The sequence below is a fragment of the Amphiura filiformis genome, chromosome 6 (assembly GCF_039555335.1).
Source record: "Amphiura filiformis chromosome 6, Afil_fr2py, whole genome shotgun sequence".
Classification (NCBI taxonomy): Eukaryota; Metazoa; Echinodermata; class Ophiuroidea; order Amphilepidida; family Amphiuridae; genus Amphiura; species Amphiura filiformis.
Genome location: NC_092633.1, coordinates 31,660,736 through 31,678,771, shown reverse-complemented (window position 1 = coordinate 31,678,771; position 18,036 = coordinate 31,660,736). Strand labels below are relative to the sequence as shown.

Below are 18,036 nucleotides of genomic sequence, written 5' to 3'. Positions count from 1 at the left end.
GGACGAGGATGTCAATCTACCTTTGTCCCCCTCTCCCAACTAACGCAGATTCCGACAAAGTAGGTAACAAAACAAGAGCCATGAGGTCTTACAAATCAAGTTCAACAAAGGATATTTTGCACCTAAAATGCAGTACATTACAGGCCACAAGACTAGATGTAGAAAAACTACAACAATCTGCGGCCTAACCCCAACCAAAATAGGTCGAGGAGGGTACCCAGGAATATGCGTTGATTCGGTTCAGGACATTTGTTCTATAAGTATATTAAAGATAAATATAAATTCTATGGTGTTAAATGAGTTACCGTCATGTCTAGGTAAAACACACCCACTTTGATCATTTGACCTTTGAACTATTTACATATTCATTATTAATATTACGAATATGTATAAAGAATTAATAAGGCTATCGAGTGGGACAGGACCATAAGTGAATTGAATAGAATCTCCCGTTAAAATCAATGCTGTATTGATTTGATTCAATCACTTGCAATTGACACTCGATAAGAAGCTATAAGACTTATAGACTCGAACGCAGGACACACGGGAAGAATATTACACTGTCTCGGTGTGTTTTTATTTTTGGAATACCCTAAACTTACACAAGATAATCATATCAGCTTTTCCAGTTTGTCTTTTGGAAAATGAATAAACCATAACAACAACAAATTCGTTTATTTTGGCTCATCAGATATGTAAGATAAGCGGTTCAAAACAGACCATTACCATAGATAATCGGTGTCTTGTTGAGTATGGTTAGCATGTTAGTCGCTTCGGAAGGCTCGCCCTTGGGTCTAACATGCTCACCATACCTCAACAAGACACCGATTATCTATGGTAATGGTCTGTTTCTCACCCTTTATCTACTACAAAATGTTACAATAAGTTATAGCACATGTTTTGTGGTTTGGACGGAAACATAATAATATTAACATAAAACACTTGATCTAGGATTCATGTAAACATGGTTTGTAAAACATGCAGCATTTAAAAAGCAATCAAATTACGATTTCACAGATTCTGGGATATGCACTGAGATGCATGCCAAAAAATTCCCCCTGGCTAGCTCATAATGGTATAGGTATAGCATCGTAGGGGATTTAGTTCCCCCCCCTCAAGAACTTCAAATTTCTGTTGAAAAATGGTCAGTACCCATGGATGTAAGTAGCTGTTGAAAAAAACCCACCTGAAATGATGCGAATGAAGCGAGCAAGCCGAACGCTTGATTGGATGATTATATTTTTATCGACTGCTAGGGATCGGGGAATAGGCTATGAGGGTATCACCGACTAAAATTCTTTTTTTTGCTCTTTTATGATGAAATATCATCATCCAATTCTGGAAATGTAAATATATATTTTTTTATTCAAAACCTTATTAATAAAACCTGGAGATGTGTAGAAACAAAAAAAAACAGAAAACTTACATCCCTGAGTACCCCTCAATCAAACCCAGGCTGGGTTCCCTCAACTCTTGTTTGAAGTGTTTAGTATCATTGATTGTGATGATGTAGGTTGTTCTGGTCAATTATATTTCATCCAATAATAAAAATCATCACAATGATACAACCATTTTAAAAAGGAGCGGGAAAGTGCTTTGGAGGAGCGAGCAATTCGTATCTTTATTGATGTAAACTGTCATATCTCGGCTTATAAATTAAGTCGAATTGCCAAGGTACCAAATTGCACAGAAAAAATTTTGTCATCTGTTGAACACTTTTTCATTTCTAAAACTAATGTAATATATGGCAGTTCAATTTACCTTTTAGCTTCACACTTTACAAAATTGGGCAGAAATAGGCTTCCTTCATGTACGCCTACACAACATTAGCCTATTGTCATGACTTCATTGAGGGATTAGACAGCTTTATTCTGTAGGCTGTATAATCCCTGTCTTGATAATAGGCTAACTCTAAGTATGATGCTTACGTGAAGGTAATAATAATACCCAGAAATGGGTATATAAAAATATGTTGCACCTACCTACATTATAAATGTCAAGACACTCACATCCACACTGCATTAAAATCTTAAGAAAGACAATACATTTCATTTTGTACAGAACTATAGACACTATAAAATATGCAGTGTTTTTATATATTATGTCTTTACAATTAAAATGACTCAAAATATTTTGTGGATTGTCAAATATACACTACTAGATTCCTACTGCTGTGCCCTCCAGAGGTACACTGCTGCCCAGCTATGTTGTTGCTACTCTAATGCAGTAAATGTGTGTCTACTCTACATGCGACACCAATGTGTACTGTGTATCGAGTACCCATACAGGTACTCTGCTGTAAATATACCACTGAAGTAGCTGAGCAGTAGTGCACCCCTGGGGTTGGCAGTAATAAGAATCTGGTAGTGATAGTTAAAAATATATAATGCATATCGACTGCTCAGTGCCAGAAGTGGGTAAGTGCAATAGCTGCCCTGTGAACATTTGACAATTACACACAGTATATTGTACTCATCTACCCATGGCAGCAACACATGGCAGCTATTGCAACCGCCACTTCTGGCACAGAGAAGTCAATACGATAAAATCTGACTCTTTCAATGGTATTCACCACAGTCCTGCTTTCTTTGATAGGAACTTCAAAACTGAGGAGCCAAAACAAACTAGATCAGCTTTACAGTTTAGTCGCCTGGGAAATTGTGTAACAACACTTTTCAATGGAACAAACATGAATTGTGCCGCTGGAAGGAAGTTGAATCAAGGTCAAGCTTTATTCCATATATTAAAATGTTGTCACACTGTTTCCCACTCCACTATCCATTAAATGGAATAAATATTTCTTCATAATGCCTACCTTACTCACATTTTACAGACACAAGCATTTTAATATGCTTTGGTATCTTACAGGATGGATTGATGTGATGGTCAATACCTCTCACTGCAGCAGCCCTGCTTTGATTCTTCATAATGCAGCATGACAATATGGGTACCAATCAATGTCCATCCTCACAGTTTTTCTCTGTGTACTCTGCGATTTTTTTCTCTGCATTTTGAAATTGGATGGCTTCCCGTACAATGTCTTTTGCCTTTTTTTGTTCTTTGCAAAGTTAAATTGCACTAAAAAAACAGCAGCATACTTAAACATCCATTTTGATGACATGGAGCATGATATACTTGAAAGTTAGTTCCCATATTACTTCCACATCAATTCCAATGATGAAATCAACATATTTTTATTCAAAAACAATATATGAAGAGCTTGTTTCCAAACCATGTTAAGTCGATCGTCCACAACCACATGTTTCTCATTTACTTATGTGATACAATCACAATTACTTTGACAAGTTTGACATTAGCAACAATGAGTTGTACCATCAACAAGCCATTATTTATCACAACAATGCTGTTTAACAATATGCACTATTGTTCTCATTTGGGAACCAAAGACCTCACACAGTATTGTTACTGTGCATCCATCCACTGTTTGCTTTGTAATGGTGCATCTAACTGAAATTACTATACCTATAGCATACAACCCATTGCAATATCGCATTGGTAAATCAGAAACATGTGTTTGTGGACTTAACATGGTTTGGAAACAATCTCTTCATATATACAGCAAACTTACTAACATCCTTCATGTCACGATGGTGCCTCAGATATGAAAGCTCGTTGCATACCACAACCACAGCAAAACCTAGCATCCAACACAGGGAACTGTGTCCCACAGGAAAAACAAAACGGTGCAGCCAAATGCCCGGCAGATTTGTCAAGTGATGCTAGAATTCTTGGATGAGTTTGTTCATTTGAACCCATCATGTGACCATTGGATAATTCAGATGTGTGCGTTGATCGTTGTGTTGATTCTGTTCTTTGGTTTTGTGAAGGAGAGTTTCTATCAAGCTGGTTTTGTTTTGCTGATGGAGAATTGGGGCTCGTCGGTGGTGTTCCATAGTGGCTTGTCCGACTCTGGTTACGTTGGTAACCCATCTTTAGAGGAGAAGTACTGCATACATAGAAAAAACAACCAAAGACTATCATTACAAGGACATCTTTAAACAGGGCTTGTGCGTAACATCAAAGGGTGTATCCTAATTTAAACCTTAAAATGATGCTCAAAATCATAGGTTTAAACCCTGAGGAGCAATCCCATACTGTCAAGAGACCCCACTTTCACCCAATGATCAACCCCTTCTTTTCATCAGCTTACACCCAAAGACCCCCTTTTAAAACATATTTTGAACCAATTGAACATATTGTGGGATAATTTTAGCTTCAAAATTGCAAATTCTTGCAAAATGTTACACATTTTTGCCCAGAAAACTATTTTTCACTGTCAATGGCACCCAATTTTTCTTTGGTCTCAAACTGAATGACTCCTATTTGCTAGGGAGCCCACATTGAATGAACCCATTTTTTCAAAAACATTCCTACACCAAGTGACATACTCCAGTAGGTATAGGTATACTACTTTCATATTTGAGTGCCACCCCCCCCCCCCTCGGTACAAACCCACTATTAACATATATAACATTCCAACAAATACATGTACAGTTCTTCACTGCCCATTAGACTTGGATAGTTCAAAATGGTATTGTGTACATGCAGATCAAAGTAGAAGCAAAGCATCATTCAATTGTGTTGTTTGATCAGACTAAATCTATATATGCTTCAACCTTTGCATGGATCTGCCATCAAATGACTAAAATTAGGTTCTCCCTTTAAACACATACATTTGTAGCATGCATTTGTAGCCACGTCACTGCTCAATAAAAGGTAACTTTTTAAACTTATGTATACATTTGTGTTTTTGCGCCTTTCTAGCAATGCCCCAGAAGACTTTAGCAAAGTGTACACAATAAAGCATGTGTATGAAAGCATACAGTCATACACTTTGGAATAGAACCTTGTTTTGAGATATGACTGGCAAAGGGTCAATAAGTCTACATATTTGAGATTTGGACAGGCCAATGAAACAGATTACTTCTTGATTGGGCTATTCCAGTTGAAACCCATACATCCCCAATGGAAGATATGCTCTTAATCTCCCACACAGGGGTGTACATTACAAATGGAATCACCCATTATATATTGAAATTCACACTCCATGTGTCGGAAGATTAAGGTAGAGTCCGAAGTTTTCCGTTTTACGGAAAAGAAAATCACGGAATCGGACATACAACACGGAAAATGACATTTTTGTATGATGTGACAAAATTGTTAAAAGATAAGAGAAATAAATGTTAAAAACAATCATGAGTTGTGTATGTCAATTTTATGATAAAAATACTGTTTGATATACGAAATAAAGGTATATTACCAAGGCATGAACCCCTATATCTCTCCAAACATCTTAATAGTCGGCCTATTATCGTGAGAATATTCCAATCAGAGCATATTGATCGTGATATTGAACACTTTATTGTGATATTAATATCATTGTTTATACATTTTAAGCTTTATTAATGACACGGATTTACAAATTTTACAACACGGAAAATGGATTTTAGAAAACGGTAAACTGCGGACTCTAGATTAAGGTCATGTCTTCCATAGGGGGTATATGGATTTCAACTGGAATAGACCATAGCTATGTAAAGAACAATTCATTTCATTAAAAATAAATCGTTTGCTTGTCCATAGATCAACTCATAGTTGAGTCGGTCAGTCAGAAAAGTATGTGAAGTACTTGTTTTATAAAACACTCACTGATCACAAAATTTCAACCACTTTATTTGACATGTACATGTCTGGCAGACTTAAAATACTGCATTTTTAAGTTCAACAGCGTTTTACTTGTGTAGACACTGAGAATGATAATACGAAATATCAAAATTCTCAGCCAGGTACGGTTGGATGGGGAAACATGCAGGAAATGCTTTTTATTTTACAACATTTCTTTTATATCTTCAGTTTTTCAGACGAAAAGTTCATGATATTTTCGGGGAAAAAAAACTTCCTACAGTCGGGACTGCCGAGACGGTCGGTCGGACGAGGACAAGCAAGCAACTTGTTTTTGGCCTAATCACAATTCAATTAACTGCTTCTTGCTGGTGAATTGAGTATCAATCAAGCTTTGCAGCAGTACTCTCAACTTACACTTCAAAGCTTGACGTTTCCTCATCTCTAGGTGATCCCGATTCTTGAGATAATCTTGGTGATGATCTGATCCCAGGATTGGACATCTGTCTTCTCTGTAATCTCATCTCGCTGGCTTTGGTTGTACGATATGTCCCCTGATTACCATACCAACTTGTAGCACTGCCCCCTGCATTTGACTGGTTGTTAATTGGTTGTGGAGGCTGAGGAGGGCTGGTTCCATTACTTTGAGATTGAACTTGATTATAACTGGGAGGAGGGTGGGGTGGTGGGTGTGGCTCACGTGGTGACGGTGGGTCTTGACCCTCAACTCGTTCCAGTTTATCAGCAAACCTGGAAACAGGTAAAAACAACACAACTATTCAGTGATATATAATGCAGATTTTCTCTTAAATTCTGTCGACTTTTGGCTCCATATTTTGCCTGCATGGCAATTTCACAATTCCTGCCTTTGGCCTGAGTAAATCTGATTTTAAAATGGATGCAAAATTTTCTACGCTGAAAAATTCCTTTGATTCCTATCAATTTTTTAGATGTTCATCAATTCATCTCAACACAATCCCACATGACTTAATGCTTAGAGTAATGTGGCAGCAAGCCATCGTATGAGACCTGCACACGCATCAAGTTAGTCTTACCTTACACCTGACTTTGGTCTATTAGATTTAGGTCTGCTACCAGCCACAGCTGAGCGTACTGGTCTAGAGGATCTCCCAACAACCTTCTGTGGCTGACCTATTATAGCACCATTTTGATCAAAACTTGAAGACCTATTTAGATGTCCGATGGGACCATGAGATAATTTATCTTGTGGTATGCTTGATGAGGAAGAACCCTGGCGAAAATCTAGTACACTGCTATGAGAATTGGAAGAATTAGCGGACTTCCGATTCCTGTTTGGAAGACTGGCTTGGTGGGCCGAGTTGTTTCTTGAAGCTGGAAGACTTGGTCTTCTAGGTTGGATATCTGAAAACAAACGTTTTTAGAGATACATGGTGTTTGATTGATATGCAATTTACACTCTCAGTTGTTAAGTTTGATAACACAAAAGAATGCACCCAGTTCTTTGCCAATAATGAAGAATCTTATGCTACTGAGATAGTAGCATAGTAAAAGAACTTTCTCAGGAGATAAAATTACATAGTTGTGCCACTGACCTGCTATCATAATGCCTTCAATAACAGTCAAATGCATTCAACGATTGGTATTTATGGTGACTTATACATGTAGGCTCTTTCAAAAACACGATTTTCAGAAGTTGGTAAATCCTTTACCATCACAATTTTGTGCAAATCAGGTCTTAATGAATATATGTGACCGTCCACGGCGAATGAGCCGTAAATTCCTCCCCCGGTTAATTTTGTTATATTTCGTGTTTAAAAAATAAACATCATAAACTTAAAAATGGTATATCATTTGACTTCAAACGATATCGAGAAGCGGGGTTATGGTTTGTTAAACTTTGCTCCTTCAACAAAATTATAGCTTTTTACGTTTTTACATGTGTCTCTTTTTCCACATTGCTGGCAATATATATCAAACAGTCATAAAGTCAACGAGGTTTAAGAAAGTTCTCTCATTGTTAATTGTTGGTTATGCATACCTGTACAAAATACAATGCCTGGTAACCCACCACTTGAACAGGATTTAGCAAAAGCAAACAAAGACCAGAGCTATTAAAAGTTCTATAGCCGGCCATCTAAGGTAGAAGCTTATTATCCACTTCAACAATAGGATTATTGATTAGTTTTTGACAATCAAAATAAGACGATGTCGGGCCAGCTTAAGTTATCGATGAATACGACCTTCGTATACATTTTACACCGTAACACAGAATACAATTTAGGGAATTTACGGCTCGTTTGTGCTGCCGGGTCACATATAATATGTTCCTCCAGGTGTATTGTATTCATAAAGCTCATGAACTATTTGGTTTAATACTGTAACAATTCCTTCCTTTTTTTTAGCACTAAATCTGGTTGAGCTGTTTGTTTGTGTGTTTGCTCAATATGACTTACCTTGCCTAACATCTGGTCCTTTACCACCATATGCTGATGAATACATACGCGCTGGAGGGACATCACTACTGCTTGTTCTTGCATATGCATAAGGGTTACCCTGGGATTTCCTTCTTACTACCTTGTTGTCATACTGAAAGCAACAGACATCAAATCAAGACACTATTACTTGGAATAGTAATACCATAAACACTGAAATACAAGCAACACAGCGTGTGCAACTTCGAAAAAACATGAATATAAAGATTCAGACATGGCAGTACAGGAAGTGGAGGACAGGTCAGAAATCTTAATGTAAAAATACATTCGGTTTTCAAAGCTACCAACATGTTGTTGTCTCACTTTGCTGTTGTGACAACATCAAAAGAATTGCTCATTCAAAAGTTGGTCTTTCGGCGCTTCTTTCGTAATATTTAGACTACATTTCATTTTTTAGATATCAGTTTTATTATGAATTATTGCCCAAATTGACCATAAATTACTTAATTTTATAGTGAAAAATTTGTTTTAATCCGTCAATATTAAGTCAAAAAATATTAAGACTGATTGTAGTTTTTTTATCAATTCTGTGTTTTTACATTTCTTGATGCTTTTCCTGTGAAAAACGAATACTTTTGTTATGTTGTTAGACTTGACAGACTAAAAGTGATAATATTTGAGCATCTTCATATAATGTAGCTACACTATAGTAAAAAATTTCATTTGAATGAACACAGCCAACAGCTGTACGCGATCCAACTGCGATTGTATTTTGCGTATTTCAAAGTACAATGCAAAGGCACGACCATGGATACAATAATGAAAATACTAGCCAATCATGAGTAAGTTGACATGGTTGGATTCACTTATTATGCACACACGGATGTCCATCTCACAGTGAGTGCACACGTTGAATCATCACGCTGTTGACAGCTGTGTTCATTCAAACAACATTTCTACTGTAGAAATGTTGCTATTTGCACCTACCGCTTTCCTGATGCCTGTTACACTATAGCCAACATCAGCCGCAGCTCGTTTATGAAGTGGTTTGACAGGGGCTCCATGGAGTTTGGTTCTCTCACCGCACAATGGTATATGCCTTGCTCCTGCTGATTGGTTAAAACGTCTATTGCAATAGGGACATGGTATATAGTCTGAAAAGTCAATAGGAATTACAATGCAATATAATGCCTGTTAAACAGGTATCTCTTATCCAACTGAATGATCTACTAAAAGAAAACTTCCCAGGGGGGCCACTGGTCATTGACCAGGGGGTATCATGCGTGGCTAAATATTCAAGTAAAAAGGGTCTTTTTTCATGATCAGGCACTGTACTTACGTATCATGAATAGGGTATCTAAAACAAGGAAATTTGAGAAAAAGGGTATACCTTGTACAATAAATCAGTGTTTAGGGTCCTTTGAGTCAAATGTAGTATGTAATAAAGTTTAAAAGTTATGAACTTTTGAATTTGTGTTTTCCCAGTTATCATGAAGGGTTTTAGAGTCAAAATATGACTGATTTACTTGCTTCTAATGGGGGTAAAAATAATGTCAATACTTATTTAGGGTATGAAATTGCACTTGTCATACTTTTGAGACCTCGTAAATACTTGTTTGTAGGGTGCTATTTGCAACTTTGTGGCCACGCATGATACCCCCTTGTCAATGACCAGTAGCCCCCCTGGGGAAAACTTGCTTTAAACAGCTCTTATCCATCTATGTCTACTGTATCTGAGGGCTATTATATCTGTGCTGTCTGAATTACTATTTAGTGCATAAACACTGCAGTATATCTATTTGGTACTTTCCTGTTGTTGTATTTCACTTTCAATTCATACATTGCTAGATTCAGTGCATGACTGCATGCTTTATAATGTACTGTGCATGTATTCATGGATACAGGAAGGTACTCATCCCTATCTTTTTGACCAACTTGCCCATTTGACCAGCTGTTTTGGTTCACAGCCTCTCACCAGCATACATGTACTCATTCAAGGTTTGTTAAACGATATTACAAGGATCACTTAATTAGATATGTTCCATATCAAATCTTTTCATGTATTATTATAGTGCGCTCAGTGTGGCTGCACTGGTTATTACTTCTGAAGACATGATAAGATTTTATATGTTCAATGATAATTTATGGTCACCAAAGTCAGTGTGTAGAGCTAAGCTTCTAGATCAGCATTATCAACTCTGTTTTGTCGGATGATACTGCATTTTGGTGAATTTTATGATCATATTTTTGTGTGTGATACTACATTTGGACTATACTGATAACACACAGTTGAACTGGATATTGATTATATTGATTATATTGAACTGTATTCTACTTGACTGGACTCCATATCCCACACACATAAATGGCAGCGAACGGGGTAGAAATCACAAAGCCGGTTTATTTGAAAAATAGGGATGCTGTCCAGCTGGAAGAAAAAAATCTGACTCACAAAGAGATCTACGCAGCACTTTTGAGGTCGCTGCCAGGAAACACCACAATACATGGCATCCAGAGAATAAGGGGACTTTGGAACTTGTACTTAGACAGGGAAGACAGGATTTTGCTTATAAAGAGAGGCATCAATATCAGAGTTAAAAACGCCATCCCAATATATATATGATGTAAATGCAAATCATCGTGAAAGATCGGAAACAACTCTACCTGTGTACGTTTATGGAGTACCCCTTGGTGTCACCGATGAACTTGTCAAACAGGCTTTTGAAAAGCTGAAATGCACGGTAAGATTGGTAGCAAAACAACGACTTCGTATCAATAATCAACTTACACACACGTTCAGTGGAGTTCGTGTTGTAAACATAGACATGCCTAAAAATCCCCTACCTAAAGAAATAATGGTAGGATCATTCCAAGCCAGCCTGTCCTACCGTGGTCAACCACAAGTGGGAAAGTTCGAAAGGGCGTGCTCAAACTGCCTACAGAAAGGACATAATCGGCGTGATTGTAAAGAACTGGTCACCTGTAACAAGTGCAAGCAACCTGGTCACATTAGACGGGATTGCCCAACAAATGCGTCACACATGCATGAAAAGCACAACAACAAAGATAATGATAACAGCGTCAAACAGAAACATGATGTTAGTAATGACACATTTTTAGAATATCCAAGACTTCATTGTAGGCCAGACATTAAAGAGAGAGCATTGGAATCCAATAAAGGCACTATTTTTGAAGGATCGCAAATATATGATCTAGAGATTGCTCAACACAAGTTCTTCGGGTATCCAGAAACTCTCCAAGACTCGCGCATCACTCAATGTTCCAACAAACGCGCAAAATCGCCACAAACCAAACGCGCGACCTCACCAAATCATCCTAAACATACGAAATCGCAGACGTCAAGTCAACCTAAGCACAAGTCACCAAGTCAAGCCAACCACGCACAATCAATCAAACGCGCAAACTTGAGAACCTAATCAGGCTATATTATATTGCCAACCTGGTTACTAAACCTGACAATTTGCTACATACCTGGATTAAGAGAAGGAGGTGGTGGAGGTGGTAATGGCGCCCCTGTTGCTATTGCCTTTTGAGCTGCTCTTGCAGACCTGATACTGTTCACAAAGTCCAGATGATTCTGACGCCAGTTGGTGATCTTCGCAGGCTGTGTCTGCAAAGAAAATCACACACAAAACACAAAACTGTTGAACAAATTGTTTGCATATAAATTCAGACCTAATTTTTTTTATATTTGTTTAATTTTTCTGCTATACTTGCAAAATTTGCACTCAGTGATCAAACAAATTTGAAACAATGACAGATATAGAAACACATCAAGAAAAAGACGGAAAAAAAAAGACTTCCAGTTATGACTTGGATTGCACTATAAACGAGATCACTGCATATTAAAGAACGTGGCCAAGGTATGAGTTGCAACATCCTTGACAAAATGGTTCACTATTCTGAACAAATGTGTAAAATATGCCTACGACATATGTCTTATACATTATGTGATTACTTGTGTTAAGTCCATTTTATACAATACTTCTTTTGATTGATAAACAGCTTAGAGCTAGGTCACACATTTTTTTATGTTGTTACCCAGCAAACACAAAACGTTTTCGCAATCATTCGCAAAAGGCTATGAAAGGTTGTCAGAAAATGTTTAAATGTCGGGTTATATAAAGGGTATATTAAGGGTATAAAACGTTTTCGTAATATTGAAAAACATTTTTTTATAATCTACTGCCCAGCAAACACAAAATGTTTTACAGAAAACTTTTAAATGTCAAGGTTATGTAAAGGGTATAAAAACGTTTTAATAACATTCCAAAAACATTTTTGAAAACTTGATACCAAATATTCTAAACAGAATGTTATTTTGGGGTTTAAAAAATATTTTGCGAAAAATGTTTGCCCAAAATATTTGCAATAACGTTTAATTTAAAAACGTTTTCATAACCTTATAACCCGACATTTAAATGTTATTAAAACGCTTTCAAAAAAACATTTTAATAACATTTCTGTGTTTGCTGGGTGCAAATATTTTAACACAATGTTATGTGTTTGCAAAATATTTTGCAAACAATGTTTGCAAAAATAGTTTACAATACAATTTTGAAAACATTTTTAAAATATTGTTGTAGTGTGTTTTCATACAAAACGTTTTAAAACGTTTTCATGACCTTTATATAACCCGACATTTTAATGTTATTAAAACGTTTTTATTTAAACCAAAAGCCAAAATATAACTTATTTAAAACATTTTTAAAACGTTTTTGTGTTTGCTGGGTACTTACCTGTGTTTGTAGTCCAGGTCTCTCTACTTTGGTGATAGATATCCCTGTACCATCAGCTCTCTGCTTTCCAGAATTAAACACACGTCTCTTCTTAGTCTGAGATTTCCGACATATAGGTTCATGTCTTGCCTAGTATTATTAAGAAGAAGAAACAAGTAATAAGGATGGTTTCTGTTCATAAGGTCTTTATAGGATTGGAAATGAACCAAAAATTCTGGTCTCCTAGAAACAAAATCTGTCTACAAATATTGGGCAAAACCCAAATCTACTGGTACTATCAATCAGAACAGTCTGTAATAAACTGATGCTAATAAATATGAGATGGAACATGCAGTTTTACAATAGGGTTGCTCAAGGATGAAACACATTTGTTGACTGATGTATTACTGCTTCCTACTAATGCAATTCATTTGCTTACTTTTTTAGTATCAATCTTGATCTATTATGTTTTCCTTATATAGGGAACTGGTTGAAGAGGACAAAAATGGCAGACAGACTTCAACTAGATCACCAGAAAGAAGCATAATGGATTTGAAGAGGGGAAACCCCAAATGATCCTGGCACTGCAATGTACTCTTGCATATGGTCATTTTCACGGTAAAGGGTGTAACTTTTGATTTTTAGGGCCAAAATTTCAAACCACTTAAATATGTTTCTGTTTACTGAAATCATGCATAGAAGCAACTTAATTTCAAGTAAAATAATGTTTCAAGGCTTAAACCTTTTGATTTCTAATAAAAATTTGACATTTGCATAACATTTTGGTTAAAATCTAAGAAAAAATGTATTTTACATAACCTCAGAAAATTTTGACATGAAAGCTGGAATACATGTGAAATTCCATTCCAAAGTAAGTCAACAGATATAAGTTAAATTTTATACCATGTTTTGCTATGTTTGTAATTGCAGTTTTGAAAATTTTTAACATCAAGTGTCATTTACAATGGAAATTTCCAAACCTTAAACATATTTTTTAAGTTTTAATTGGGTTCCTAAAATAATTTGAATGTCTAACTTCATGTACAAATACTACTTGATGAAAGGAACCTCCCAGCCAAGTTTCACAGAAATTGGAGTTATTTTTAGAATTGGCAATTCAAGCGATTTGTGTTTCGGAGGCTTCAGTTAACAACACAGGTGATCATAAAAGTAAAATATTTAGCTAACTACTACAAGTTGACATAAAAAAATAGGTAAAAAATATCACAATTACCAATTTTCATGCTTTGCTTCTAAGTATTGAATTTCAGTTGTGACAAAAATTAAATTATCACAGCAAGTCATTTTTTTGTTTCGAGGCTTCATGTTAACAATTGTTAAACATTGCAGAAGTAGTTTTTTGAAAACAACAGTGTTGGGATCATCTAAGCTGTTATTTTCTTGTGTGTATTGAATCAATGATTCTATGCGGCAGATATTGTAGATTTATCACACATTAATTTTTTTCACCCATTTGTTAAGTATGGTGTTTTTTGCATGTGAAGCCTCGAAACAGGCTTTTTAAGGTATCAGTATATTTTTCAAACATTAACCATAATGTCAATTTTTTTTAATTTATGACATTCTGCACATATCAAGTAATAATTACAATGCAGATATCAGTATGAAACACACCAATTTAGATATGCATAGATGATAATTAAGTTTACTGTTGTTTCGGAGGCTTCATTTGTTTCGGAGGCTTCAATTGTTAACGGAAAGTTTGTATTGGGTCCCATTTTCAAACGGTGATATATATCTCCACGATTTAAAAACATGTGACTTGAGGATCTAGTTTGCTACATTTTAATAAATAGATTGGATGAGCTCTTTTATTTATATTTGCACAAGCTTGCTGAACAGTTTGTTTCGGAGGCTTCAAAAAAGTTAACGGAAAACGGCTATTTGAAGTCAAGATTTTATAAAAATTTTAAAAGCTTGCAAATCGGCTAATTTTTGTTACCCATTTCAAGTTAAGATAACAACTGTTAGGAATCAAGAAGAAGTGAAGAAATAACCAAGAATTATGAACCAAAGCTACACCCACAAAGTTTGTTAACAATTGTTAACGGAAAATGAAGCCTCCGAACGATAAATATCGAAGTCCGGTTCACAAAAATACAGGGCCGTTCACAATTAAATCTAATGTGGCAGTGTTTACTGAACATATGACTGTACTTTCAGGATAAGAAAAATTATCCATGAACTAACTGAAGAAAACACAGGGTTTTACAAAAATGTTACTGTTTTTTATAGTTTTTCAAAATGGCAATATTAAGTACATTTAAGCCTGCTAAAACTGAACGCAGTAACTCCCAAAGCTGATTATGCTACCCAAGGTAGCTGCTAACTAGATGACTTATGTGGCCAAAAATTATGGAATTCTGTGGCTTTATTAGAACACTACGGATTAAAATGTTAAAAATCCAAAGTTACACCCTTTACCGTGAAATTTGTGTATAACTTTAATACTGATCAAGCACACATCACATCATACAATGTGGGCACAAGAGAAACAAGCAAGACTATGTTAATTTATATTTCAAAATATTACTTACTCGCATATACTTACCAAGCTTTCTGGATTAAAAGATCGGCCACAAAATGTGCATGATCCAAATTGAGTGCTGCTGTTTCCAGAGCTGGAAAATGCTAAAATAAAAAAAATAAAAAAGCAAACAACACAGCTATAAAATGTGTGCTTCTCTCATCATCTGATCAATCAATCTAATCAAGCAAGCTACACACACGATAAGAGTGAGCACTCTGAATTTTCCAGTCATTTTTCAACTAGAAGTAGGAGCTAAACTGGAAGACATAGATAAAAAGACTAGTTTGTGTCTGACGTCATCTGTCAATCAAACTTGAGCACGGTTTGTTTACAAATGTTGTGATGATATGAGTTGCTGAACGCGGAGGTAAAAGCGAGCGCCTTATTGTTAATTTTGCATCTTCAAACATACAAACCATCTCAAAGGTTAGGTCTTTATAGTAGGAAACTTTCTTTTGCGAAGGCACTATGTCAACAATGCCTAGAAAAATTGTGTTTTGCCTTGTAAAACTTAAGTATGTAATTCTTTGCCATGTTCTGCCATTCCTTTCTAGCCAGGTATCTTTTCATAGCATGTATATTTATAAGCAGTGCTGTACTATTACGCCGACTTTCCTATTCGGTGAGGAGGACGATTTCGACCTCCTCGTTTGTTTACAAACAGAGAGGTAGACAAAGGGTCTGTCAAAACTGTTCCGCTTGTACAAATACTCAAGTATCAAAAGGATGGTCCACAATAGAGTGATTCACGCAACATGAATAGGGGATTAAAAAACTGAAGTAGGACCATGTGCTTCTTTTGTCCACTTTGCCATCAAGATTTCGAATAGAAACAGTTCAGACCCAGAACAGGATCATGTCAGAAATTAATATTTTGTTCTGGGTCTGATTATTCGGACTAGTATATAAGTACATTTGTCCAGAACTGATTTGATATGGGACGGTAAGTTGTTCCAAATTGGGGAGTTGCTTGATAGAAAAAAGATTTTGATTATAATATATGAACCTACTGATCAGTCTGATGATCTATTCGTGGCCTCGTGGGACATGTAATCCCTTACCAATGTTGAAGCCTTATTAAACAATATTTAAGCAATATCACAAGCAATCACATGCCTAAATATCAGAAATGAAGCCTTAATATATTGCTTAAGTATGCCTAAGGTATGCCTAAGGTATGCCTTAAAAGTATGCCTTAAATATTGCTTATAAGGCATATGGATATTAAGGCTTTGAAGCCTTCTTATATTGCTAGGTATATTGCTTAAATGGCTTAAATTTTGGTAAGGGATGTTTAACTTCATGCTTCTACTTCTACTTCGGTAATTGGCAGAGTCCATAAGTCTGGATGTGATGCCAATGGATGCGGATGCGTATGTGCGGTGCCAGACGTGTTGGTGCTTATTTACAGGGTGCAAGTAAAAACATGGGCCACCAATTACGGGCCAGATGTAACAGCTCCCTTGAAAGCCTCAAAGGTAGGTGAGGCTATCACATCTACTGGGAGGGCGTTCCACCAGATGACTGTCCTAGGAAAGTAGGAGTTCTTGTAGAGAAGGATGCGAGCTGGAATGATCTGGTATCTTCCTGGGTGGTAGGATCTTGTGCTACTAGGTCTAGGTGGCATCGGGGTCAGGAAGTGCTGTGCGTTGATGGCAATCTGCTGGTTTTGAATCTTGTACAGCAGAAGTAGACTGGAGATGTGTCTTCTTCTCTCAAGGGAGTCCCATTTCAGTTTGCTGATCATTGATGTTACACTGTCCCTTTGCTGGTAGTTGCTCAGTACAAATCTCGCTGCACGGCGCTGGATGTTTTCAATTGAGGTGGTTTCTTTCTTGATGTAAGGATTCCAAACATTGCAGCAATACTCCAAGAAATGCTACATTTCACACTCACACTTTAAATCAACTTTTTAAGATATGCAACTCTATCCAGACTGACTTTTTTGGAACCGATTAGCATTGCACTGCACTGACATGACTGAGAGCCATTAATAAATTTTAAGCTTACTCATAATCATATTGGTCAGTACATGCAGTTGCAGTGTGATGTTTTTGAACTCATGATGAACCTAGTTATCACTCGACTCACTCACCAGCATATTCCATCACTTCTGACAAGGCTACAAGTTAACAGGCTACATGATAGTTTCTCTGCAAGATAACAAAATCTATCTATTTTCTTTGGGTTTTATCGGTTCGACAGGTTGCACGCACAGCTCGTCCTCCATGTTTGCGTCTAGCAACGAGCTTCTGCGCATGCTCAGAACAATTATAAGTTTGTTGCAGGTCAAACAGGTGTCGCTCTATTTTTGTTCGTCTGGGTCCCAGGTGTGTGCAGACGGATCTTACCATGACTTGTGTGGCCTGAGACAAGAAGAGACTATTTTTAGAGCTTTTTAGGACTAGGTGTAAGCTTTTTAATCACTCAGATTTGGTTTTAATTTGATGACAAAATCTAATTTACACAGCTCCATCTTTGTCAGCCTGCTTCACGATCTCCGGGTTCACACCCAATTTCATTTGCTTTAGGCCTATTTTTTGTTTGCGAGTTGACTTTTTAAATATACTAACGTCAGTAAAATCTGTGACAAATTGTCACATTTATAAAGACATCCTGACTGAAACTAAGAAGAGAAAAAGGAAGTGTCTGTTTGTAGAAATGAGTTTCTCCTTATTTTCAATTTACA

The 18,036-nt window shown here is 36.5% G+C and overlaps 2 protein-coding genes across 2 annotated transcripts; one reads left to right on the top strand and one right to left on the bottom strand.

Annotated features, from left to right (window-relative positions):
* Nucleotides 1-1,979: 1,979 nt before the first annotated feature.
* Nucleotides 1,980-17,984, bottom strand: LOC140155271 (uncharacterized). Its single transcript, XM_072178037.1, has 9 exons — nt 17,443-17,984; nt 15,369-15,448; nt 12,818-12,946; nt 11,550-11,688; nt 9,045-9,211; nt 8,079-8,211; nt 6,699-7,026; nt 6,061-6,393; nt 1,980-3,967 (listed from the first exon to the last, which is right to left on the bottom strand). Exons 1-9 carry the CDS (start codon nt 17,453-17,455, stop codon nt 3,604-3,606), a joined length of 1,686 nt encoding a protein of 561 aa, XP_072034138.1. The 5' UTR covers nt 17,456-17,984; the 3' UTR covers nt 1,980-3,603.
* Nucleotides 9,781-11,494, top strand: LOC140154086 (uncharacterized). Its single transcript, XM_072176695.1, has 2 exons — nt 9,781-10,650; nt 10,775-11,494. Exons 1-2 carry the CDS (start codon nt 10,423-10,425, stop codon nt 11,492-11,494), a joined length of 948 nt encoding a protein of 315 aa, XP_072032796.1. The 5' UTR covers nt 9,781-10,422.
* Nucleotides 17,985-18,036: the final 52 nt, after the last annotated feature.